This window comes from Saimiri boliviensis, chromosome 19 (assembly GCF_048565385.1).
Source record: "Saimiri boliviensis isolate mSaiBol1 chromosome 19, mSaiBol1.pri, whole genome shotgun sequence".
In the NCBI taxonomy this organism is placed as follows: domain Eukaryota; kingdom Metazoa; phylum Chordata; class Mammalia; order Primates; family Cebidae; genus Saimiri; species Saimiri boliviensis.
In genome coordinates, this window is record NC_133467.1 from 37,739,387 (window position 1) to 37,764,386 (window position 25,000).

At 44.3% G+C, this 25,000-nt stretch overlaps 3 protein-coding genes across 3 annotated transcripts; 2 read left to right on the forward strand and 1 right to left on the reverse strand.

The window, feature by feature from the left end:
- Positions 1-898: 898 nt before the first annotated feature.
- Positions 899-1,747, reverse strand: LOC101029974 (late cornified envelope protein 3B). The gene is made up of 2 exons (XM_003941911.4): positions 1,698-1,747; positions 899-1,273 (listed from the first exon to the last, which is right to left on the reverse strand). Exon 2 carries the CDS (start codon positions 1,254-1,256, stop codon positions 969-971), a length of 288 nt encoding a protein of 95 aa, XP_003941960.1. The 5' UTR covers positions 1,257-1,273; positions 1,698-1,747; the 3' UTR covers positions 899-968.
- A 5,547-nt stretch (positions 1,748-7,294) lies between these two features.
- LOC101030284 (late cornified envelope protein 3D) lies at positions 7,295-8,367 on the forward strand. The gene is made up of 2 exons (XM_003941912.3): positions 7,295-7,324; positions 7,832-8,367. Exon 2 carries the CDS (start codon positions 7,853-7,855, stop codon positions 8,129-8,131), a length of 279 nt encoding a protein of 92 aa, XP_003941961.1. The 5' UTR covers positions 7,295-7,324; positions 7,832-7,852; the 3' UTR covers positions 8,132-8,367.
- Positions 8,368-15,625: 7,258 nt separating this feature from the next.
- On the forward strand, positions 15,626-16,757 carry LOC101030597 (late cornified envelope protein 3D). The gene is made up of 2 exons (XM_003941913.3): positions 15,626-15,673; positions 16,181-16,757. Exon 2 carries the CDS (start codon positions 16,202-16,204, stop codon positions 16,478-16,480), a length of 279 nt encoding a protein of 92 aa, XP_003941962.1. The 5' UTR covers positions 15,626-15,673; positions 16,181-16,201; the 3' UTR covers positions 16,481-16,757.
- The last annotated feature ends 8,243 nt before the right edge of the window (positions 16,758-25,000 follow it).

Genomic DNA, 25,000 nt, shown 5'->3' on the forward strand with positions numbered 1-25,000 from the left:
GCCTCCAGCACATGACCCCTGTCTCTGGCTTGGAAATGATTTCAGAATCATCCCCTGAAGTATTTTACTCATGATGTTAAGGGTCCCTTCAGTAGCCTATGTCCTGAAAAGAGGCATTTAAAAGAGATGGACCGAGCACTTTCTCATGGTAGCCAGACTGTGGGGCTGAACACAGCTGAGTGGCTACTTTTGCTTCTTAGGAGTAGAATCTGTAGTCACTGGGATACAACAATAGATGTGTAAGTTCTGAAGTTTCAGAATACCCCAGAACTTTAGTGGGGGCCCATCCTGTTCCTATGGAATGCAGCAGATGCCAGCACGTGGGTTTCTCCACAGCCCCACCCTGATGCCTGCCTTGGAAGGCTCCGTACTCATCCTGGTTATGGTGCCCATCAACCTTTCCTCCCCTCCGTGAGGGGCTCCCAATTCCTGGCCCCTTTGTTCTTCATCGGGGCAGAAGCTACACAGGACTGAGGCTGAGCAGGTGTCCTGTGGTGACAGAGGGTTGGCTGGGAGACCAAAGCCCAGCTGCTTTCCCAGAGCATGAGGTCAGCTCACTGGGGTCACCCCTACCAGGGGTAACGCACTTAAATCTCTGGCTAAGTTCCTGCAAGGTCAGGTGACAGGAGAGCCTGGCCTGGATGGATAAATTCTGGATAATTTCATAACAAGTGAGACACCAGTGGCAATGGGAATGAGAAGCTGTATTTTCTGGCAGGGTTAGGTACAGGAACTGCCAATCCTTGGCAGGGGCAGGGATGAAGGAACTGAAATGTCTGAAATCCCGGACATTAGAAAGGAAGCACCTTCTGGGGACAGCTTGGATACACGACAGGAGCATCCCCAGCTCAGCTCGTGGAGGCCAGAGCAAGTTATCTGGGAAAGCACTCATCAGGATGGGGCTTTTCCTGGGCCCTTGGGATTCTTGTTTCTTCCGAAGATCACTTATCTTATCATCAGGATCCACATCAGCAGCAGCCTCCAGAGCCATGGCCACAGGAGGAGCCCCCACCTTGCTGACCACTGCCCCTGCCACAGGAGTTGGATCGCTGGCGCCGGCATCGATGGGACCTGTGGCACCTGTGGTGGCTCAGGCAGCAGCCGCCCTCAGAGCTGGGGCCACCGCAGCCCCCAGGGCTTGGAGCACAGCAGGAGGAGACTGGAGGCAGACACTGTGCTGGGCTCTTTGGGGGGCACTTGGGTGAGGGGCACTTGGGTGGGGGCTGGCTCTGCTGCTGGTTCTGCTGGCAGGACATCTTGGCAGGAATTTTACCTGGAATGAAATAATAGAAACATTTGAGCACAGAATCCTCAGACCATCTCCTTATTTTGGGGTTTGTCACACACTGACCCCCCCTTGATGAAGCCACTTTCTAAGCCAAGATCTGTGGGAGAGAAATAGGAATGTGGTAGAGGGAACCCTACACATGCATTTGGATAAAGCATCCTCAAGAATGTAAAATAGATCTATGTGCATTCCTGACAACACGTTCCAAACAAGAATACGAAGGAATCCTAAGGTCCTGTGGCTTTTGCAGCTCACAGGCCCCTGACAGATGCCTTAGAGGCTCCTTATTCACCATCACCTCCACCTCTGCTGCCCACTGTAGGCCTCTGTTTGATGGTTTCATTTGAGGTCTGGGATTGTCTTCCCCAAACACTCCCAGCTGAGGGTCTGCCCCCTGCTGGCCACTCACCAGATACGGAGGAAGTAAGAGAAAAAGGCTGCTCGCGAGGATGCTGTGGAGAAGTCCGGGGTAGGAGCCCTTTTATCCTATGTGGTGTTCATGATGAAGAACCTGAGTATGCTGCTGCTTTTGCAACCGAGGTGACAGCACCAGACACTTCCCAGTTGCTACTTCCTCAGCATGTGCCTAAAAGTGTAATAAGATGATCTTCTTTGCCTTCCTGGGCACATGCCTGAAAGTTTAATAAGATGGAACCAGGATGTCTTGGTGATGGCAGAAGTACTTCCCACTCTGGTCTACCCAGAACCTCCTGCTTGCCTCTGCTCAGCGATTCACAGGCATCTTTCGTTTTACTTCTTCCAACAGCAGTAGTATGGAGATGTATAGGGCATGTTTCTTCCACTGAGTACCTTGCAGTCTAAATGGACGGACTATCACTCAGAAAAGTAAGTACATTTGATCTGACAAAACAAGCACCATCACCGAAGTGTTTAAAAAGACTTCAAGCCTAAGACCACAGCCTTTGTAAGTCAGTCCTCCATTGCACTGATGGTCCCAAAGGGTGACGGGGTTCAGGTGTTCTCCCAGAATGACAGCTGGGCACGCTAATCATTTTTTGTAGTAAGAGCCCTCCAAGTCTACTCTTTTAGAAATGTTCAAGGATGCCATACGTTGTTATAGTCATCATGCTGCACAGTAGATCTCCTGAACTTATTACTCCTGTCTCATTACAATTTTGTATCCTTTGTCCAACATATCCCTGGTTCTTCCCCATTCCCCAACCCAATCCCTGATAATGATCATTTCTACTTCTATGCACTTGACTTTTTAAGATTCCACATGTAAGTGAAATCATGGAACATTTGTCTTTATATATCGGGCCTATTTTACTTAGCATTATGTCTTTCAGGTTTATCCATGTTGTCACAAATCAGAAACTTCCCTTTTTATATAAGACTGAATTATCGTAAGGGGTCTTGACAGTTGCTCTACATTCTGGCCAGCAGAGGCACACTACCAGAGAGGCTTGCAATGCTCAGCCAGAAGCACAGTTGTTGAGTCTCCCAGGCTTGAATCTCTGGTCAGCTTCCACACTCAGCCCCAGTGCTCTCCTTGAAACTTCTCCAGGCCAGGAGATCTGGGTAGAATGGGAATTACCTGCAAAGAGAACATCTAGCCCCACTCATTCCCAGCTGCCAACCTTTCACCCAGTCAAGCCCTACCCATTGGGCTTCTCTACCCTTCCCAAGGCCAGAAAACAGTGGCATGGTGGCAATTAACCGCAGAAGGAGCATCTGTTCCACCCAGGCCCAGCATCCAAGTGGCTAATATATCAAGCCATGGTGCTCTGCTTTAGGTCATCCTAAGACTAGAGGCAAACCCATGCCCAGGAGTATCTATGGAGCATAGACTCTGGTTCTGTCACCCTGCATGGTTATGTAGCAATCTCAGACACCTTGGTCCACCTTGACACCCAGAACATGGCCTCACCCAGCTACAGATTCAAAACTGTAGTCCTGGCCAGCCACGGAAGATAAGCAACAATACTGCTCAATCAAAGGCAAGTTCAGCCAGCAGCTCTTACTATAGAGTCCAGCCAATGCTCTCACCAGACCATGGAACACAGCCAGAAATTCTACTCAACTCCAGAGCACAGTTGATCGTTCAGCCCAGCTAGACAGTATGACCGCAAGGTCTTCCTGCTCAAGGTCACCACAAACTAGCTTAATTAGAAGCCCAGGTTTGATCAGACAGAGAAGGTATACCATTGCCAAAGAACACAGACAAAGGTGGAAGAGATGCCAATTTCCTCAAATGCTTGGGCATCAATGCAAGGACACAAAAATTATGAAAAATCTGAAAAAAATACACCACCATCATAAAGAAATTAGTGAAGCTCCAGTAATGGACCCTGAAGAAGTAAAGGTTTATAAAATGACTGCTGAAGAATTCAGAATAATTATCTTAAACTCAGTGAAACCCCATCTCTACTAAAATACAAAAAATTAGCTCGACATGGCGGCCTGTGCCTGTAGTCCCAGCTACCTGGGAAGCAGAGGAAGGAGAATTGCTTGAACCCGGGAGGTAGAGGTTACAGTGAGCCAAGATTATGTCACTGCACTCCAGCCTGGCGCCTGATGACAGAGCAAGACTCTCTCTCAAAATAAATAAATAAATAAATAAATAAATGGTTTGGGGGAAAACTAGATATTCACATGCATATTCATATGGACTCTTATCTCACCCCATATACAAAAATCCTCTTGGTCTTCAATATAAGATCCCATTCCCTTCTGGGTTTCTGGGTTTATTTGCATTTTCAGCTTAACTGCTGCACTGAGGGCAGCCACTAGCTCATCTAGTGATTGTCCCATTACAGGAGCAATGTGCTTTTCTATGTCAAACTGGATAGTGAGGCTGAAAAGGAACCAAGAGAGTAAAAAAAATACAGTTTTGCCAGTGGTGTCAGACTTAAAGACTGGAGAACAGGGATGGGGCAGTCTGAGTGACAGGGTGCTCCCAGGGAGTCCCAGACACCTTGTTGGATCTACCTTGACCTCTGATCTGCAAGCCTCACTGGAGTAATCACTCCATGACTTTTCTCCTCGAGCCCAAAGTTTGATATGAGCCTCTCTCCTTCTGACATGCCATCATCAGTCTTACATGCTGGAATTGACTCTCACCATCCTTTATTTGAGAAACACAAGCCGAATATCCGCTAGGGCCAGTGAGTGGCTTGCTCAGTTTGGGTTTCAGCAGTCAATAAGGGACACATTCAGTTTCTTCAGGGGTCTTACAATCCAGCAGAGAAGGTAGACAGTATACAAATATGGTATTTATATGTGTGATCACTGGGCCCAAAGGCAAAATGCAGGCATTGTAGTGTGGGTGAGAGAAACTGTCTTAGCCTTGGAGTTCAAACCTAGCTGCAGAAGTGAATAACTACTTTTCCATGTACAGCCATTGTCCAGAAGTAAGTATAGAGTCCATATTTAATTCCAAAGATGTACAACTCTGAATTGCTGAAAGACTTTGAGTATAACACATGCTCCCCTGTCAGTGTGACTCAAACATTTCAGAACTTGTCTGCAGGAGGGTCACCCTTTTCTCATGAATTGAAAGCTGACTTGTATCTGGCTTTTTCCTAGCCCCAACACTGAGTCCCCGTCTGAGTTCCTGTCTCCATACCCTGATTTGGAGACATGCTCTTTCTCCTTGGGCTAGAACACCTTAATCTCACACCTCCCTTATGAAATCTCCACCCACTTGTTCTTCTCAGAAACAGTCCACAGCCCAGTTACTTCTCTCAGAGCATGGAGCAGCTCCAGATGTTCTTTCTGCACTGTGAGAATTTCTTAGTATCCCTGACATCCTGAGGACCTGGGATAATAAAGAAGAATTTTACGTGACTGGCTCGAGAGAAGGATGTTATAACAAGTATGTTAACTCTGGGCCAGGAAGTGCTTTATCTGAGGTCTAGTTCCAAGGTGAATCTTCTGAGGAGGCGTACTAGTAGTAAATGAGTAAACAAACAACCGACCAAGGAGCAACTCTTCTCCTCTGCAATATATGACTGATGCTGTGAAAAGCAACTGAGTCATTCTTGGGGAGGATGAGATGAGCAAGCCAAAAATGGCAACTTGGGAAGATGTCCAAGTTGTCGTGACGTTTATGTCATTTAATTTTCTTACTATGGGATTTCAGAAGCACAAAATTGGATTAACAAATATCCTCTGTTCATATTATATGCTTATAATTCATCCATGCTTGGCCTTCTTAATTAATTTGTCTATCTGCTAGTCTATCTATTATTTAAATAATAAACACAGAAAAAATTCATCATCCAAGAGAAAATGGTAACTTTCATCGTAAGTTACATGCATCTGTGTAATTCACCCTTCACCCATGTCCCCGCCTGTCTCATCTAATATAACCATGATACTAAATCTTGTATTCATCATTCTTTGCTTCTCTTTTTGTATATTTCATTACTTTTTATTTCTAAAAAGTGTTATTTTAATTTTTTTTCTATTTTAAGTTTCATTTCTTGAGGTATTATATACCAAAAAATCATCCATTTAATTATCCAATTCTATGAGCTTTGACTAACATATATGGTCCTGTAAACCCCACTACAACTAAGATATACAACAGTTCTATCACCCCAAAATATTCCCTCATGTGCTTATTAAATCAACCCCTTTCCCATACCAACCCTTGGCAACCACTGACCTATTTTCAGTTCTGATAATTTTGCCAATTCCAGAATGTCATATAATTTCAATCATATAATATGTAGTATGTAAAGTCTGAGTTCTTTTGCACAGAATAATGCATTTGAGATTCATTCCTGTTGTTTTATGAATCAGTAATTAATTCCTTTTTTATTGCTAAGTAGCCTTCCATTGCATAGACATACCATTTTTAAAACTCTATTCATCAGTTGAAGAGCATTTGGGGTTCTTCAATTTCAGGCCAGTTATGAATAAAGCTATAAATATTCCTATAGGTTTTTCTGTGAACATACAACTTTATTTCTCTTGACTACATATCTAAAGATAGGATTTCTGGGGCAAATAGTAAGTTGTACGTTTAGTTTTTGGGGGAGACTGCCAATCCATGTAATTCTGCATTTCTCTCCGCAATGACTTGCACTTCTCATTGTTCTATATCCCCCCTATTAATTGATATTGTCATTTATTTTTCATTTGAGCCATTCCGATGTATATACAGTGGTATCTCCCTTCGCTTTTACACTGCATTTCTCTAATGACTGATTATGTTGAGTATCTTTTCATGTGCTTACCTGCCACTCATGTATCTTCTTTGTTGAAATGTCTTTTCAAGTATTTCGGCCATATTGTCCATTTTATTACTTATTTTAGAGAATTTAAAAAATATTCTTGACACAAGTCTTAGTCAGATATGTGTTTTACAATATTGTCTCCAAGTGAGTGAATTTTCTTTGCATTTTCTTAGCAGTGCCTTTTGAAAAGCAGAAGCTTCTAATTTTGATGAAGTCCAATATTTATTTTGAATTGTAAATTTAAAATAAAAAGACATGCCTTTTTGGCATATCTGAAAAATTTTGTATAACTCAAAGTCACAGAGTTTTTTTAATGTTTTATTGTAGACATTTTATACTTTAATTTTTTAAATCACCATCTATTAATTTTTATATCTAGTATTAGGTATGATTTATTTTACATATGAACGTCCAATTGTTTCAGCATCATTTGTTGAAATGACTATTACTTACCCATTCATGACTCAAGAAAGGAATATGTCATACTCATTCCCAGGAAATTGTAAGGGACAGACTGTGCTCCACAGCATGTGAGTTGAAAGGAAGAAGAAGGGAGGAGGAAGGAAGCAGTGGCAGGCTCCCAGCTGAGAGGTATGTGGACACCAATCCTGCTTCCAGGTTCAATGGCATTGGTTGAATGTTATGGAAGAACCCAAGCTAGAAACCTAGTCTTGGGCGTGTGCCTAACTGTCACCTCCCCTAGTTGTGAAAGCCGCAGCATGCCCAGGCTGTGCATCACACACCCTGCACAGGATAAAAGCACTCCTGCCCTGGGTTCCACATCTGCAGTCTCCTCGGGAACAGCCTTCTCCTGCCTTCTCTGCACCCGGTAAGTGTCCAGCAGGGGACAGGGCTGGATCTGGGATGTTAGAACAGAAAGCTAAGGCCATAACAGAAGAGATGGAAACAGAGAGGTTTGAAACAAAGACCCAGAGACAGGGCTGGGAGAGGGCAGCTCGGGGGGCCAGGGGCCAGGAGGAAGACTCTGTAGGACCTGACAGCAATTCCATGACTTGCAAAGGCCATAGAGCTCACGATTCCCTCCCATCCTCTTTCTACTCAGACTGGCACATTTCTTGTAACATCCATTCTCCAGAAGTCTTCTTCCCAAAAGGGTGCATCTCCTAGGGGTTCTTTGGAGAAATAGAAACATGGATGCCCACTTAGACTGACAGCAATCTGTCCCACGTGGAGAGCAGAGTGAGAGGCATCTGGCCTGTCCCGGGAACCCACATCAGCCTCCCTCACACGCCTGCAGCTCTGGCCTCAGCGGGAGCTGATCTTAGAGACCTTGGTCCGTAGATTCTGAACTAACACGTGGCTTTGTTTTGTCCAGGAAGACTCAACTCCTGCCAAGATGTCCTGCCAGCAGAACCAGCAGCAGTGCCAGCCCCCACCCAAGTGCCCCTCACCCAAGTGCCCCCCAAAGAGCCCAGCACAGTGTCTGCCTCCAGCTTCCTCTGGCTGTGCCCCAATCTCCGGGGGCTGTGGCTCCAGCTCCGAGGGCGGCTGCTGCTTGAGCCACCACAGGCGCCACCACCGATGCCGGCGCCAGCGCTCCAACTCCTGTGACAGGGGCAGTGGTCAGCAAGGCGGGGGCTCCGGCTGTGGCCACAGTTCTGGGGGCTGCTGCTGATCCAGATCCTGAGGCCGAGACAAGCGATTTTGGAGGAAACAAGAATCCCAGGGGACGAGGAACAGCCCCATGCTGATGCACGCTTTACGGGCTGAGCTGGGGGTTTCCTGTGGAGGATCCGAGCTCTCCCCAGAAAGCACTTCCTGTTTTATGTCCAAAATGTCACCTATTCCCTTACCGCTGTACCTGTGGAGGACCGGCAGTGCTTGTGCCTGACATTGTCAAAAAATAAAGCTTTTTGTCCTCATTACCACCAGCGTCTCCCTTGGCATTTCACCCTGCCTCTCCGTAGGTGGGTCTGAAAGTGTGCCCTCCCACCTGCCCCTGAGATCCCACACCTCCACAGAGAAGGGGCAGAATTCTAGCTCTAGGCCTGGAAAATTCAGGAGTCTGTCGAGTCTTTTTATGCTGGAATTCTGAGGCAGTTGAGGAGGCGGGATGGGATGAGGGGATTGTACTGAGGCCTCTAACTCTCAGAAAAGAATGTGCCTCTCACAGTGGACACCCCAGGCTCCTCGGAGGAGCTACTAGCTGTTTCTGACAGCCCGATTACAAAGCAGTGAATATGTAGCGGGCAATTGACAAAAAAAAAAAAAAAATAGGCAGAATTAGTATTTCTTCTGAAGGGGTAAATTTGACTCTTTAATGGACATTTTTGGTTGCCAAAACATAGAGGTAGGAAGAGAATTTCCGGCATCTAGCAGGTAAAGGCCAGGGGTGCAGCTGAGCCTCCTACCAAGAATAGGACAGCCCCGCAATGGAGAATTATCTGGCCCCAAAAGCCAATAATGCCAAGGGTGAAAAGCTTTGGACTAAAATTAAAAGATGGTTAAAGAAGCCAGGTGCAGTGGCTCACACCTATAATCCCAGCACTTTAGGAGGCCAATGCGGGTGGATCATGAGGTCAGGAGTTCAAGACCAGCCTGACCAACATGGTGAAACCCCATCTCTACCAAAAATACAAAAATTAGCTGGGTGTGGTGGCAGGTGCCTTTAATCCTAGCTACTTGGGAGGCTGAGGCAGAGAACTGTTTGAATCACGGAGGCAGAGGTTGCAGTGAGCTGAGATTGAAACACTGCACTCCAGCCTGGGTGACAGTGCAAAACTCCATCAAAAAAAAAAGAGTAAAGAAAAAGATGGTCTTGGCCGAACATGGTGGCTCACACCTGTAATCCCAGTACTTCGGGAGCCCAAGGCTGCTGGATTACCTGAGGTCATGGTGAAACCCCATCTCTCCTACAAATACAAAAAAAAATAGCTGGGTGTAGGGGTGGATACCTGTAATCCCAGCTACTCGGGAGGCTAAGGCAGAAGAATCTCTTGAATCTGGAAGGTGAAGGTTGCAGGAAGCCATGGTTGTGCCACTGAACTCCAGCCTGGGCAACAAGAATAAAACCCTGTCTCAAAAAAAAAACTCCATCTCAAAAGAGGAAGAAGAAAAAGGAGGAGGAGGAAGAAGAAAAGGAGGAGGAGGGGGGAGGAGGAAGGGGAGGAGGCTGAGGAGGAGGAGGAAAAAGATGGTCTCAGGAAGAACAGATAACTTCACATACACAAGTAAATTCCCAGACAGAGAAGGTAGAGTGGGTAGAATTAAGTAAAGCTAAAGAAGTTCTGGGTCAGGGGAGAAATGGAGCTGAGAGCTTAGGGAAAGCAGTAATGTGGAGGATGTGGATTGACACCATTAAGAAAAAGAAAGAGAGAAAATGAGAAGTATTGCTAGGCTTATAAATTAGTATAATTGTAAGATCAAAAACGTATTTGCTTATTAGGTGTTAGAAAACCCTTAAGTGACTACTATGAACTCATTTAATTTTCTCACTCCATAAACCAGTGCTCTTAATAACCGTATTTTGCAAACAGGAAAATTGTTAGTCCAACAGTTCTGCACAAGACCCAGGTCACACAGCCAGTAAGTCCATGATCCTGGCTGATGCCACTTGTCCCTTCCTGGAGACTTCTCAAGAGATCTTTAGAAGCAATTAGTCTTTTTCTACTTTACTTTTTTTTTGCCTGTTTAACTTCATTTTTTTGTTTTGATATTTTAAAATCTGCAGAGCTAAGAGCCCAACTATGTGAATCATAACTTTAATAAAACTTTTGTAAAAATTTTTCTCTGTCAGGTTTTGGATGTGTGATACTTGACTACCCTCTAGGTTGAATTAGCTCTTTAGAGATAAAGCTCACTCTGTCTGCCAGATTGTTGAAATATTAATGTAGAGAAAAAGTTCATTAAAGCCATTCAGGTGGTTCTTAGAATAAGCCAAAGGAACATCATAGGACATGAATTAAATGACAAATTGAAAATGTGGGAGAAATCAGTGTGGAGCTGGGCACAACCAACCAAAAACAAATAATATACAGAGTACATTCGGAGTCTATTGAATCAAAAATATTCTTTTGAAAATATTCTTTGAAAATTACTTTGAAAATATCAATCTGGCTATTTATTTTACTCTAAAATCTAAGAACTCAGGATTTCTAAAATCTCTGGAATTTAAAAAAGAAAAGGGCTCTTAAAGGGGTTTGATGTAAGAAATTCTCTAACCAGTTCTGATCCCTCTCCAGCTCATCAGAGTTGCTGAAGGTAGGAACCACAGCTCTCCTGTTTGACTTATCACCACGAGCTGCTTGTTACTCAAAACTGGAGACAGTCTTGGGTAGTGCTCCACCATGGGACAGAAACAGTGTCAAGTCATGATTCAAATATGTCCCAAAAACTATTGAGAATGCATAAGGTCAGCTGGGAGGTTGGAGTTGCTACCGTGTGTGTGAGGCCTTGCCCAATGGACCCCACAACAAGGAACCCACAAATCTAGCCAGAATCACTCCAGACACTGAGGACCACTGTTTGGAATGGGGCTAGAATTCATGAGACGCATTCCTAACTGCATATCAGCTGCAAGAGAAAGGACTCAACCCAGACTTTGAAGAAATAAAGTATATCACCTGTCGAAGTCTATGGAAAGAGGATTGGAAGCTCAAAGCACCTATCAAGGTCAAGCTCCTGATGTCAAACTGTCTGCCAATCCTTACACACACTGTGAGTCCACTCAAGGAGGGAGAAGAAAGAGGAGCTGGACCAACTTACGAAGTCTGAACCTGCAATACCAGGACAAGGACAGATGTTATGCAGTTTGTGATGTTTCCCCTAAAAGTGGATCCCAACAGGTCAACTTATAAAGACCACCTTGGCCAAGTCTAGGATTCAAAATTAATAATTAATAATTCGTTATTTAAAAAGTGTTTATTCAACATCTACTGTATGCAGACACCACTATAGGTACTGGAGATACATTAGAGAAAATGAAAGAATAAGATGTTTTCAGGGAATTTCCATTCTGGTGGGTCCATTCAAGGCAGTCCTCTAATTTTCTTGTAAAACAGCAAAGTAAGGTATCAACATCCCTCTATCCGGCTGGTTTCCCATATTCTTGGATTGAAGGGGCAGCAGCGTAGCTTTTTTTTTTTTTTTTTTTTTTTTTGAGACGGAGTTTCGCTCTCGTTACCCAGGCTGGAGTGCAATGGCGCGATCTCGGCTCACCGCAACCTCCGCCTCCTGGGTTCAGGCAATTCTCCTGCCTCAGCCTCCTGAGTAGTTGGGATTACAGGCACGTGCCACCATGCCCAGCCAATTTTTTGTATTTTTAGTAGAGATGGGGTTTCACCATGTTGACCAGGATGGTCTCGATCTCTTGACCGTGGGATCCACCCGCCTCGGCCTCCCAAAGTGCTGGGATTACAGGCCACCGCGCCCGGCCCGCTTTTTTTTTTTTAAGACAGAGTTTCGCTTTTGTTACCCAGGCTGGAGTGCAATCTTGGCTCACCACAACCTCCGCCTCCCAGGTTCAAGCAATTCCCCTGCCTCAGCCTCCCGAGTAGCTGGGACTATAGGCACATGCCACCATGTCCAGTTAATTTTTGCATTTTTAGTAGAGACAGGGTTTCACCATGTTGACCAAGATGGTCTCGATCTCTTGACCTCGTGATCCACCCGCCTCAGCCTCCCGCAGTGCTGGGATTATAGGCGTGAGCCACCGCGCCCGGCCAGCAGTGTAGCTGTAATACACACAATTGAAGACACTAGCCTGAGAAGAACATTGATGATTAAATATACTGGCTTTGCTGCTACAAAAAGCTCATGTAGTAACATCTTCTTACTTTTATACTACAGGCAGCAATCAAGTAACAATAAAGGATGAGTTGCTAGTGGTGATGGAAAAAATGTTAGTGCACAAGGAGGCCTATGTTCTCAGACCCTTGCCAGTGGAAAAAATAATGTTTGCACCAGAGGTATGAAGGTACTCTCATTTTCTTCCTATTAGACCTTATCTCAAAGTTGGCAGCCACAACTATAGGCTTTTCTGTAGCAGGATAAACAGCCACATTTATAATAATAATGTTTCTCAAAAGCCATGTTTTTTTTTTTTAACTTTCATTTGAAGTTCAGGGGTACATATGCAGTTTTGTTATACAGGTAAACGTGTGTCACGAGGATTTGTTGTACATATTAGTTTGTCACCCAGGTATTAAGCCTAGTACCCATTAGTCATTTTCCCTGTAAACCCAGCACTTTGGGAGGACGAGGCGGGCAGATCACGAGTTCAAGAGATCGAAACCATGTTGAAACCCGTCTCTACTAAAAAATACAAAAATTAGCTGGGTGTGGTGGCGCACGCCTGTAATCCCAGCTACTCAGGAGGCTGAGGCAGGAGAATCGCTTGAACCCAGGAGGAGGAGGTTGCAGTGAGCCAAGATTGCGCCAGTGCACTCCAGCCTGGTGCCTGGCGACACAGTGAGACTCTATCTCCAAAAAAAAAATAATAAAATAAAATAAAATAAAATAAATAAAAATAAAAATTGTCTTATTCTTAATTGTGCTTATATTTCATAATAAAATGAATCTTTGGTGTTATAATAAGATGCAATAGATTCTACAAGGCTGATTCAAATGTGGTTTTTACAGGCATTAGTCACACATCAATTGCATTATGTCAGGTATACGTAATAACACTACCATATGTATCTGTAATTATTCACCTTCAATTAATTATAATTTACCTCTCAGCTAAATTCTCCTTGGCTATCCCAGCCTGGATGAATCACCTTCTTCTCTGACCCATGCCTGCAACTCAGAAACTTACAAAGTGAGTGGCTTACTGACACATTGTGTGTCAGATGTAGGTTAGTTTCTTATCTCCATCTCTGGTTGCAGCTCTAATATCCGTGGTCCACTGTGCTTTCATTCCCTTGTAGCTTCTTCTCTCTTCAAACACCTTTACCTTATGACAACTATCACCTGAAGAAATAAGAAAACAAAGCCAGAAATATCTAACTCCCCAACCTGTGTTCTTAAGGAACATATATTCTGGCTGCTTCTATCTACCACATTCTATCCTCAGACAGGAATTTTGTCCCTCACTCTTTCCTCTGCAGGGACACCTAGATAGTATTTCAAATTTTTATGAAGAAATCGAGTATTGGTAAAGTTAATTACATGGATAAATATAAAAGATGGTATAAATGTATTTTCTGCTTTTAAGTCTCTTTTTCTCCAATCTGATTTGAAAGACAACTGCATAAAAATACTTACAGAGCTGCACTGATGGCTTTCTAATGTAAAGATATGATTTATATGACAATAACAGCATACAGAAGTGGGGAGGGAACAAACCAACATAGGAGCAAAGTCTTGCATACTATTGAAATTAAGTTGGTTTTGAACTGTGTTATATCACTATAAGTTAAGATGTTCATAACAACTCCCAAGGAAACTGCTAAGAAAATAACTAAAAAAGTAGAGCAAAATATACAACATGAAAATTAAAAGTGTACACTAGAAAATGCCTGTTCAACAAATAAAGCCATAGTGAAGAAAAAGAGGAACAAAGAAAGATATAAAATATATAGAAAATAAATAGCAAATGGTAGATATAATTTCTACCTTAGTAGTAATTATATTAATTGTAAATAGATTAAATACTCCAATCAAAATGTGAAGACTGACAAAATGGATAAAATAGTATGAACTAACTGTATGCTGTCTATAAGACACCCACTTTAGGCTCAAAAACAAGATAGATCCAAAGTAAAAAGGTAGAAAAACATATACCATGCAATGGTAATCAAGAGGTCTGGAGTGGCTATACTAATATTGAATAAAAGACTTTAAAATGAAATTAGTAGTAGAGACAAAGTGGACATTTTATAATGATAGAAGGATCCATCCATTAAAGAAATAATTATTATACATACATATAAACCTAACAGTGGAGTCCCAAATTACATGTAGCAAGGACTAACAAAACTGAAGGTAGAAATAGTCAACTCATAAACAATTTAACAATAATAGTTGAAGTTTTCATACTCCACTTTTATTAATGGAAGAACAACTAGGAAGAGAATCAACAAAAAACCTGAAGACTTTGACAATGCTATAAACCAATTAGATCTAACAGACATCTTGATGAGCATTCCAACCACAATAGCAGAATACACATTTTTCTCAATTGCACATGGAACATTCTGCAGAGTAGACCACGTCGTAAAAGTAGTGTCATTAAATTTTAAAACACTGAAATCATACACAGTATCATTCGTAACCACAGTAGAATGAAACCAGCAAAGAGTGACAGAAAGAAAATAGAAAATGTAGGAATGTCTTAATCAACCAATGAGTCCAGGAAGAAATCACAAAGGAAATTAGAAAATATTTTGAGATGACTGAATATAAAAATAAAACATACCAGAAATTATGGGATACAGCAAACAAAATGCTCAGAGGGAAATAAATGGCTGCAAACGCCTACATTAAGGAAGAAAAAAAAAATCTCAAATCAATAACCTAACTTTCTGCCTTAAAACACTGAACAAAAGAGGAAACTAAACAAAGTAGGAGGAAGGAAAGAATGAAGATTAAGTTCGTAGCTGCATTATTCACAATAACCAAAAACTGCAGATAACTCAAATGTCCATCACTTGATGAATGAATAAATAAAATGTGATATATTCATGAAGTGAAATATTACTCAACCGTAAAGAGGAATGGAGTTCTGATACATACTACAACATGGATAAATCTTAAACAATAGATTATGTGAAAGAACTAATGCAAAAGGTCATGTATTAAATGATTTTATTTATATGAAGTGTGCAGAGTAGGCAAGTCTATACAGGCAAAAAATCGATTAGTGGTTGCCAGAGGGGCAATGTGGAATGAGGAGTGACTACTAATGGGTGGTGATACAAAATAATTGCTATATGAAAGGTAGGATTGCAACCCCCAGTGGACCTGAATGAGATGAAGGTAATCAGGCCTCAGACCTTCCTGGTTCCCTCTTGTCAGGCATCTTTGTGAGCACACAGGAAGGTGATGAATGGATAGTCCCAAGGGTGTGCCTGGCTGTCACCTCCCCTAGTTGTGAAAGTCGCAGCACGCCCAGGCTGTGCATCACACACCCTGCACAGGATAAAAGCACTCCTGCCCTGGGTTCCACATCTGCAGTCTCCTCGGGAACAGCCTTCTCTGGCCTCCTCTGCACCCGGTAAGTGTCCAGCAGGGGGCAGGGCTGGATCTGGGATGTTAGAACAGAAACCTAAGGCCATAGCAGAAGAGATGGAAACAGAGAGGTTTGAAACAAAGACCCAGAGACAAGGCTGGGAGAGGGCAGCACGGGGGGACAGGGGCCAGGAGGAAGACTCTGTAGGACCTGACAGCAATTCCATGAATTGCAAAGGCCACAGAGCTCACGATTCCCTCCCATCCTCTTTCTACTCAGACTGGCACATTTCTTGTAACATCCATTCTCCAGAAGTCTTCTTCCCAAAAGGGTGCATCTCCTAGGGGTTCTTTGGAGAAACGGAAACATGGATGCCCACTTAGACTGACAGCAATCTGTCCCACGTGGAGAGCAGAGTGAGAGGCATCTGGCCTGTCCCGGGAACCCACATCAGCCTCCCTCACACGCCTGCAGCTCTGGCCTCAGCGGGAGCTGATCTTAGAGACCTTGGTCCGTAGATTCTGAACTAACACGTGGCTTTGTTTTGTCCAGGAAGACTCAACTCCTGCCAAGATGTCCTGCCAGCAGAACCAGCAGCAGTGCCAGCCCCCACCCAAGTGCCCCTCACCCAAGTGTCCCCCAAAGAGCCCAGCACAGTGTCTGCCTCCAGCTTCCTCTGGCTGTGCCCCAATCTCCGGGGGCTGTGGCTCCAGCTCCGAGGGCGGCTGCTGCTTGAGCCACCACAGGCGCCACCACCGATGCCGGCGCCAGCGCTCCAACTCCTGTGACAGGGGCAGTGGTCAGCAAGGCGGGGGCTCCGGCTGTGGCCACAGTTCTGGGGGCTGCTGCTGATCCAGATCCTGAGGCCGAGATAAGCGATTTTGGAGGAAACAGGAATCCCAGGGGACGAGGAGCTGCCCCATGCTGATGCACGCTTTCCCAGATACCGTCTTCTGACTTTCAAGGCTGAGCTAAGGGTTTTCCTGTGGAGGACCTGAGCTCTCCCCTGACGGCACTTCCTATTTTATGTCTAGGATGTCACATGTTTCCCTATCCCTGTACCTGCCAATGATTGACAGTGCTTGTGTCTGACTTCATCAAAAAATAAAGCTTCTTGTCTTCTTTACCACTGGCATCTCACTGGGCATTACATTGTCTCTCTCCTCAGCTCCTTGGTCAGTACAACCCAGCTGAGGAGCCAATCCTTAGCTCTGCACCAGGAAAACGTAGTGGATCTGACCCCGCTGCACTAATGGAAGGGAAGGGGAGAGTTTTATGTTGTAGTGAGGGGGAGAGAACGATACAGGTTGTGTTGGTTTGAGGCCCTGAAATTCAACCTCGAGCTCAAAGAGGGCATCAGTGCTAAATGGACTTTTGCTGTGAAATCCAAGAGGACATTAATATTACTGGGGAATTTCCAGTGTATGAAAGAAGACCACTAGTTTGTTCTGCTGGACTGTTTCTGGGGTGCTAACTAAGAAATAAGAAATCAAAAGGCAGAGACACAGAAACTAGGCAGAGGAGAAGCAGAATGAAAAGATGGAGGAAGGAGCTGGAGGCCTGGGAAGAAGTATAACTCAGTGACCGAAAATCCAGAGAGAGAGACAGAAGCTGAAGGTGTTGCTTAAATAGATGAGGTGATGGAACAGAGATGTGGCTGGGAATTTAGTCGACGAGATGATTGGAATGTGCAAAATGAGAATTTTAGGAAAAAGAAAAAGGCGGATAATGAGTAGTATTGCTGGAATTATTAATAGATACACCCAAAGAAGTAAGTATGTGTTAATTTTGTAACTATATGACCTTGACATCAGCACATAGAAGTTACGACCTCAATGGGGTCACATGTCTTGGCCTAAATTGTGAGACTGAGATGCTCCTGGGGTTGAAGGATTTTTTTTTTTATGTGAACCAAGAGTAGCATCTCATTTTGACTTCCAGAAAGCCAGAGAAGTGTCACATTAAGCTAAAGTCAAATTGCAAATATTAAGAGAAGTCGACATGAGGGCTAAGTAGAGCAGGTGGGGGGTGCATTAAAAATAAAGGTGGAAAATCTTATAAGTTCATTGAACTAAAAAAAGATTTTGGCAAATCCTGTAAATTAATTCTTTTTTTTTTTTTTTTTTTTTTTTTTTTTTTGAGATGGAGTTTCGCTCTTGTTACCCAGGCTGGAGTGCAATGGCACGATCTCGGCTCACCGCAACCTCCGCCTCCTGGGTTCAGGCAATTCTCCTACCTCAGCCTCCTGAGTAGCTGGGATTACAGGCACGCTCCACCATGCCCAGCTAATTTTTTGTATTTTGAGTAGAGACGGGGTTTCACCATGTTGACCAGGATGGTCTCAATCTCTTGACCTTGGGATCCACCCGCCTCGGCCTCCCAAAGTGCTAGGATTACAGGCGTGAGCCACCGCACCAGGCCCGGAGAGAAGTTTAATATCACATATTCAGAAATACATCAAAGGGTATTAACAAAAAAAACAAAAACCAAAAACCTTTGTTGAAATTGAAATTGAAATTGAAACAGGAGGCACAGATTTGGGTCATTGGTTTAAGTTCGGTTTGAAATCACTGGAGAGCTCTCAGCCAGGAACAGTGAAAGGGGTGAAAGGCCCGGACCCCAGGGAAGAGTGTGCCGTGCCTGATGTTGCCTACAAAGCTCCACACCGGGAATGTGAGCAATACTCACATGCAGACCCAGCATCTCTGTGCAGACCTGGAAGCAGCATGCCACAGGCTGGACATAACTGGAGAATCAGAGCCTGCCACCTGACAGGGGCTGCAGAACAAGCTTGCTGGCCCAGAGCACCTCATTCCACTACACTGAAGAGTGAGGGGTTCTGGCTATGGCTGAATCTAATCTGAGTGGGGAGAAAACAGAGCAGAGCCAACAAATAAAACAACTTGCTGGCCAACCAGTGAGATCCTGGGAATCTAGAAGTATAAAACGATCTCTCAGAAATGGAGCCCAGTAAGGGAGTTTCCAGCAGTGGAGAAAAACAGATGCCCCAAACCTCATCTGGGCAATACCAAGTCCTGAGCCCTGGACCCATTTATTCACTTGACACATTTTAATTGAGCACTGATTATGTGCTTAACTGTAGGCACTAGGGACACAACAGGGAATCAGAGAGACAAAGTTCCTTCTCTTGGGAATTCACATTCAAAACTGGTCCAAAGGAGACAGTTCCCAATTTTGCATGCATCACAGAGTGAAACACAGTGGTCCTCTCCTCAGTTGGCCTCTCAGCCTCTAGAGGTGAGTGGACACTGGTGTTTATTTAATAAACACAGAGAAGACACTCAGCCTAGGCAAAATATTGAGGCACAGAGATAGGGACTTTGGTGGTGACAAAAAGAAAGGACATTAAATATTTGCCAGTTTCCACATCAAAAGACAACAGCTGGAAAGAAGAGGGGACAAATCGTGAATACCAAGGGGACAAAGTCATTGCACAAGCAGGCCTCTCTCCTCATGCCCTTCCCCGTTTCCCTCCCTCTCTCCACAGCCCCATGAATAAACCTCTTCTCACAGGTGCTCTTTTCATCCCGTGAATACTACCTATTTCATCCTCTAACGGAGATTTCATCACTTATAAGCCTCCCTGTAACAGGATAATCAGACACAAAATTTTCATCAGTGTTTATAAAAGACAATAGCACTTTGTGATCATTTTAATTAGTATTTTTGATTTAAAAGATTTGTCCCATTTTTAAATGTGGTGTTTCAGAAGCAATGCATCTCTAATGTGATCATCAAATGCAATGTAAAAATACTACATAGTTTATGTAATTGCAGTTTGCAAAATCCTGTTCAGTCAACTGTCCATTCAGTGTTCACAAGCTTCCCCATTGCTGGCCTCATCATCCCCACTCCATGAAGTATTATTCACAGCTAGGCTAACTTCCCTTTTCCAGCCCAGCTAAGGTGGATCCCTCCCTCCCTGAAACTACTCTGGAGCTCTTAGATACCACAGTCACTAAGATACTGATGCAATGGCCCTCAGATGCACTTTAATTTGTAAACTATGTCCTCACAGCCTCTATAGACTTCCTGTCTCTTTCTCTGATTTGGCCCCTCACGTCTTTGGTCCATTGGGCCTCTATCACTTTATAGCTCCCTACCACCATACCAGTTGCTATCTGGGGAAGCGGGATTCAAACTCAGGAATGTCTGAGGCCAAAATGAATGTTCTGAACAAGCCAATTGACCTACACTCCACTTTGTCTTAGATCCCCCAGGGTGCCCCTCATCTCCAGCATTGTCTCTTCCTCCTGGTGAGGACACATGGGTTCTATTGGCCCCTGTCAGTATCACCATCTAGGCTGGCTGCCCACAGACAGATCAAGTATTTATACCTCTGCTTCCGCTACTTGTACAAATGATATTGTCAAAGGCCAGTGATCTCATCTCACCTCTCATCCCCAAATGACAGCATGTGGCAACATCTGTCATTTTCTCCATCAGAGTCACTCCAAGGAAAAGGGGTTTGACACCCAAAGGATCTGACCTTGAGCCCAAGGACATTCCACACCCCTGTATTCCTGTATACTTGCCACATGGGATCATTCTTATTTTCTTATTTGTCTGTGCCACACTGCACTGTGAGCTACTCAAGAACAGAGAACAAACCTTATTCATTTCTAACTCTCCCATGTATAGCAAAATGCCTGGTGTGCCGTATCAGTGCAACACATCTCATTTGAATAGTTGAATAAATGGATAAATGAATGAATGAATGAATGAGTGAATGAATGAAAAATCAAAACGACAGGCTTGTAGGAAGGTTGAGTCACAGAACTTTCAAGAGTCCAGTGACTTCCCTCACAAGAAAACTCTTAGCATCTGCCCTAGAAGATAAAGAGGGCCAAGTAATAGAGATCACAGCTGTTTAGCTCAACGTATTCCAAAGAAAGAAAGAAGGAATGACAGGATAGGGGAGAAGACAGGGAAAGGGGAAGGGAAGGGGAAGGAATAAAGAGGGAGGGGGCAGGGAGGGAAGGAGAAAGGCAGGAAGGAAGAAGGGAAGGAATGAGCGAAGGAAGGACAAAAAGGCCGACAGAAAACTTAGAGGACAGGTATCTGGACAGCTTGGGGCGTCCTGGATCCTCTCCATCCGTAAGCCTCTCTTCCCATTCCCCTTTTACTCCCAACCACCACAACACCGAGGGCTTCACATCTCCCTGTGGTACCTGTGTCTCTACCGAAGATACTGTTGAGAACCCAGATTGTCTCGGCTGCTGGCCATGGTCATGCTAATGGTTTGGGGATGGGAAGATGCTAAACTGAAAAGAAGCTGTCTTCTGCAGGGAGTGAAGAAGATCTTTTTGTTATTTTGATTGTCATTTACATGTCTTTTATACAGGCTGATTAAAATGCACCTCAAAGAGCCAAACCTGAGCCACCGTACCGCCTGTTCCCATCATTCCCATGAACATTACTGAGTCATGAAATTATACAGATTTATCCAGCCAGGCCCAGTTCTCCTGTCACCAGACCTCACAGGACCTTAGAAAGCTGGAGATCTAGGGGTGGCACTCCTGATTGAGATGATCCTCAGAGAGCTGACCTCTGCTCTGGGCAAGTGGCAGGGATGTGGTCTTCCAGCCAAGCCGCTGTCATCACAGGACACCAGCTCAGGCTCAAACCTGTGGAGCTCTTGCTTTGATAACAAATGGAGGGGCCAAAAAGTGGGAGTTCCACATGGAGAGGAAGAAAGGTTGATGGGCACCATCACCAAGACAAGTATGGAGCCTCCCAAGCCAGGCACCAGAGGTGGGGCTGTGGAGAGGCCCGTAAACGGACATCTGTTGCATTCCATGAGACAGAAGGAGGGACCCCCCACTACAGTTCTGGGGTGTTTTGAAACTTTAGAACTTAATCCCCTATTGTTGTATCCCAAAGACTAGACATTTTACTCCTAAGAAGCAAAAGTGGCCACAAAGCTATGTTGAGTTTCACAGCCTGGGTACCACGTAAAAGTACTTGGTCCATCTTTCTTAAGTGCCTTTTTGCAGCCAGAGTCTACTGAAGAAACCCTAAACAATATGAGTAAAATGACCACTCAGGAGTAATTCTGGGGATGATTCTGAAATATACCTCCTAGCCAGAGTCAGGGACCATGTGCTGGAGGCAGGAAAAGGCTGCTGAGGATATCAAAATCTGTACCCACTCTTCCCATCCACACTCAGAGTCACCCTCCTTCCTACAGCCCAGTGCATTTATGCTTCTACGGGCATCACTATGTACTTAAGGAGGCAAACTCTTAGGCAGAATAAGAAGAGAAAAACTATACCTGGCCGGGCATGGTGGCTCACACCTGTAATCCCAGCACTTTGGGAGGCCGAGGCGGGCAGATCACGAGGTCAAGAGATCAAGACCTTCCTGGCCAACATGGTGAAACCCCGTCTCTACTAAAAATACAAAAATTAGCTGGGCATGGTGGCGTATGCCTGTAGTCCCAGCTACTCAGGAGGCTGAGGCAGGAGAATTGCCTGAACCCAGGAGGTGGAGGTTGCAGTGAACCGAGATCTCACTACTGCACTCCAGCCTGGCACCTGGCAACAGAGCAAGACTCTGTCTTCAAAAAAAAAAAAAAAATTACACCCACTGACAATGAACATAATTTAATTTTCTTTGAAAATTATAATTTTAATATGGATAAAGTTTGGATATAATCTTGATTGTGATTTATCTTGAAAAATATCTAGCAATGTGTATATATTTTAATATTAGAGATTAATTGAATGACAAATTCATTTAAAATTAAAATGAAATTAACAGGGAACTAGCATTCAGTTTGCATCAATTCTCCATACCCAAAATATAGACACCATCGTGTCAGTTGAATTACATGACATGCACCCAGCACTACCATCTACCTCATAAGCAGCAACACATACAGCACAGTCATCTTCATCTGGCCCATCCATTATCATGCGTCTTTGCAGAACTTCATTTCGAGTCCAAGCAGATGGATGACTCCTCCCTCAGTGTTTTCACGGTCTTCAAATAAAGAGTACACATTCCCTGGATTTTGATGGAAGGTCAAGCCTTTTCATAATGTGTTAATTTTGACTCTTGTTACCCCACCTGTTGTACTTTCCTTCTCTACATTGGCCCTTCAATCGGGTTGGCTCATTTGGCTCCTCTCCCCTCCTGCCAGGGGGCTCTTTCAGGGACCCTCATCTCCCCTGACTTTACACTTCCCTCTGTTTTACACACAGCTCACACTGAATGGCCAGTGTCCTTAGCTCAGTCACCACCCCAACAGCAAGTCACTACCTCAACAACACCACATCTGGGTGTTTGGTTTTCCTGAGGGAACATTCTGGAAAAAAGTAGATGGACAAAGACCTGCAGACTTACATTATAGCAATTTTCTCATGGAATTAGGCTCCCTATTTACTTGTTTGCCTGTGCACTTAGACAGTTAATTTTTATAGGTCAGGTGACTTGTATTGAACTGTACCTTTCACCACAAAGCACAGGGCGCAGCCTCTGTTAAGAACACATGTAGGGCTGTGTGGAGGATGCACAAGTGAGGACTAGGTTCTCTGTGGTCAAACATGCCACCGTTTTCCTGGAAGGTGGATAAGTCCCGGAGCTGGGCTGGGGTGCTTAGTGCTGTCACCTGCCCCAGCAACCCACTCATGCTGCCCCTCACAATCTAAGAGCTCCCGTCCTGGGCTCACCAGACCATGGACTTCTTCTGAATCAGCTTTCTCTTGTTGCCATGAAATCAGATAGATGTCTAACTAGAGACAGGAACTGAGCTGGAAAACCTAGGAAGACAAGCTCAGGCTTCCATCAGGAGAGAAGGAGAAAGAGGGTCTGGAATGGAGACAGCAGGAAGAGTGTGGGGTTAATGGGCACCTTCCCAGGATGTTTCAGGTGTCCCATGTCTGTGAAGATCATGGGTCTTCAGCACACTCTCATCTTCTTCCTGCATATGTTCTGAGAGATGCTCTGATCTCACCACACATCATGTGGCAATACAGCTGCTTCTTGTAAGTGGAGGGGCTCCGTCATTGGGGCTGTGTGAGTGGGTATTGGTTGTGTGTGGTGGTGTGGGTTGGTTAGGTCGGCCCAACTTCAGGCCATGAGGGAAGTAGTCAGCTGCCAGCAGAGTTGTAATGGGGTAGGTAGTTCCCCGGTTCCCAGGATCCTATGTGGCCCCCAGGACAGTGTGTATGAGTCCTAAAGGGGTTGGATTAGGGTCAGGTTAGACCAGAGTTCAGATGCTGGCTGTGATGGGAAGGGCTGGGCTGGTCCCTAGGTCAAACTCTTAGGCAGTGGCAGACAGAATGCTTAGGTGGTGAGAGTCATAGGAAGTATTATAGGCCTATAAGGGTTCCATTTTTAGGAGGGCTCTGGGCTGTAGCAAGACGGCAAGCTGGTCTTCCTTCCCAGATGGTATCTGCTGTTGTCTCAATATCCTATTCTATCTCTTTGATTCTTTTTCTGGATTAAACAATAGTCTCAGTGGTTAGACCACCAAATCTACTACTACAGCAGAACTTCAGTTGCTGTCTTCCTTTCTTGAAGAGACCTCTAACATCTACAATTTCACATCATGAATCCTCCCCTTTCCATTGATATCTGTTGTGGGAGAGGAACCAGCTCCCTGCCTACACAAGATAAGGGCAAAACCATAGTACTGTCTTCTAGGACAATAACTCACCTATCTAAAAAATTCTTATCAAAATTCAGCATTCCAAATATATAGCTGGATCAGAGACATAGAGTTTCTTAACAAGTCTTGCAGAGATTTTCAGCAGCTTACCCTAGGGTAACTTTAGTATAAAGGGATGAGAGGCATTTATTATTTTTATCTTTCAACTCCAGCTAACACCCTGATACAAGAAGAAAATTTGAGTCCAACATCCTTTTACACACTGGATCCAACCAGAGCTTTCTCAGGAGACTAGAGAGGTATAAATATCTCAAAATACTACTTAATATGAGGGGAAGATTCAAATCCGTGTAAGAAACTTAGGCATGTTGAAGGTATGTGTCACTTTCTGGCTACCACTTCCCATTTTCCTTAAGAATGACTCAGCTGCTTGCCATGGAATGTGACTGTCACAGCCATGGCAGGGACAGAATGGAGAAGGAAAGGTGAGTTGTGAGCAAAGGGAGAAGAATTCTGTTTGTTGACTCACCCTTGATTGCTGATGTGGAATGTCCAAAATGCAATCCAAGGGGGTAAATCTGAGGTCCGGCAGTACCTGTTCCTATAGTACTGATTGGAATGACCAAGTCATGAAATTCTCCCCGGTTTCATCCATTGGTATTTCCCACTGATGGTAAAGTATTGAAATGAGAGTAAAGCGGAAATCATAAGCTAAACCTAAGCCAGGATACTCCTAA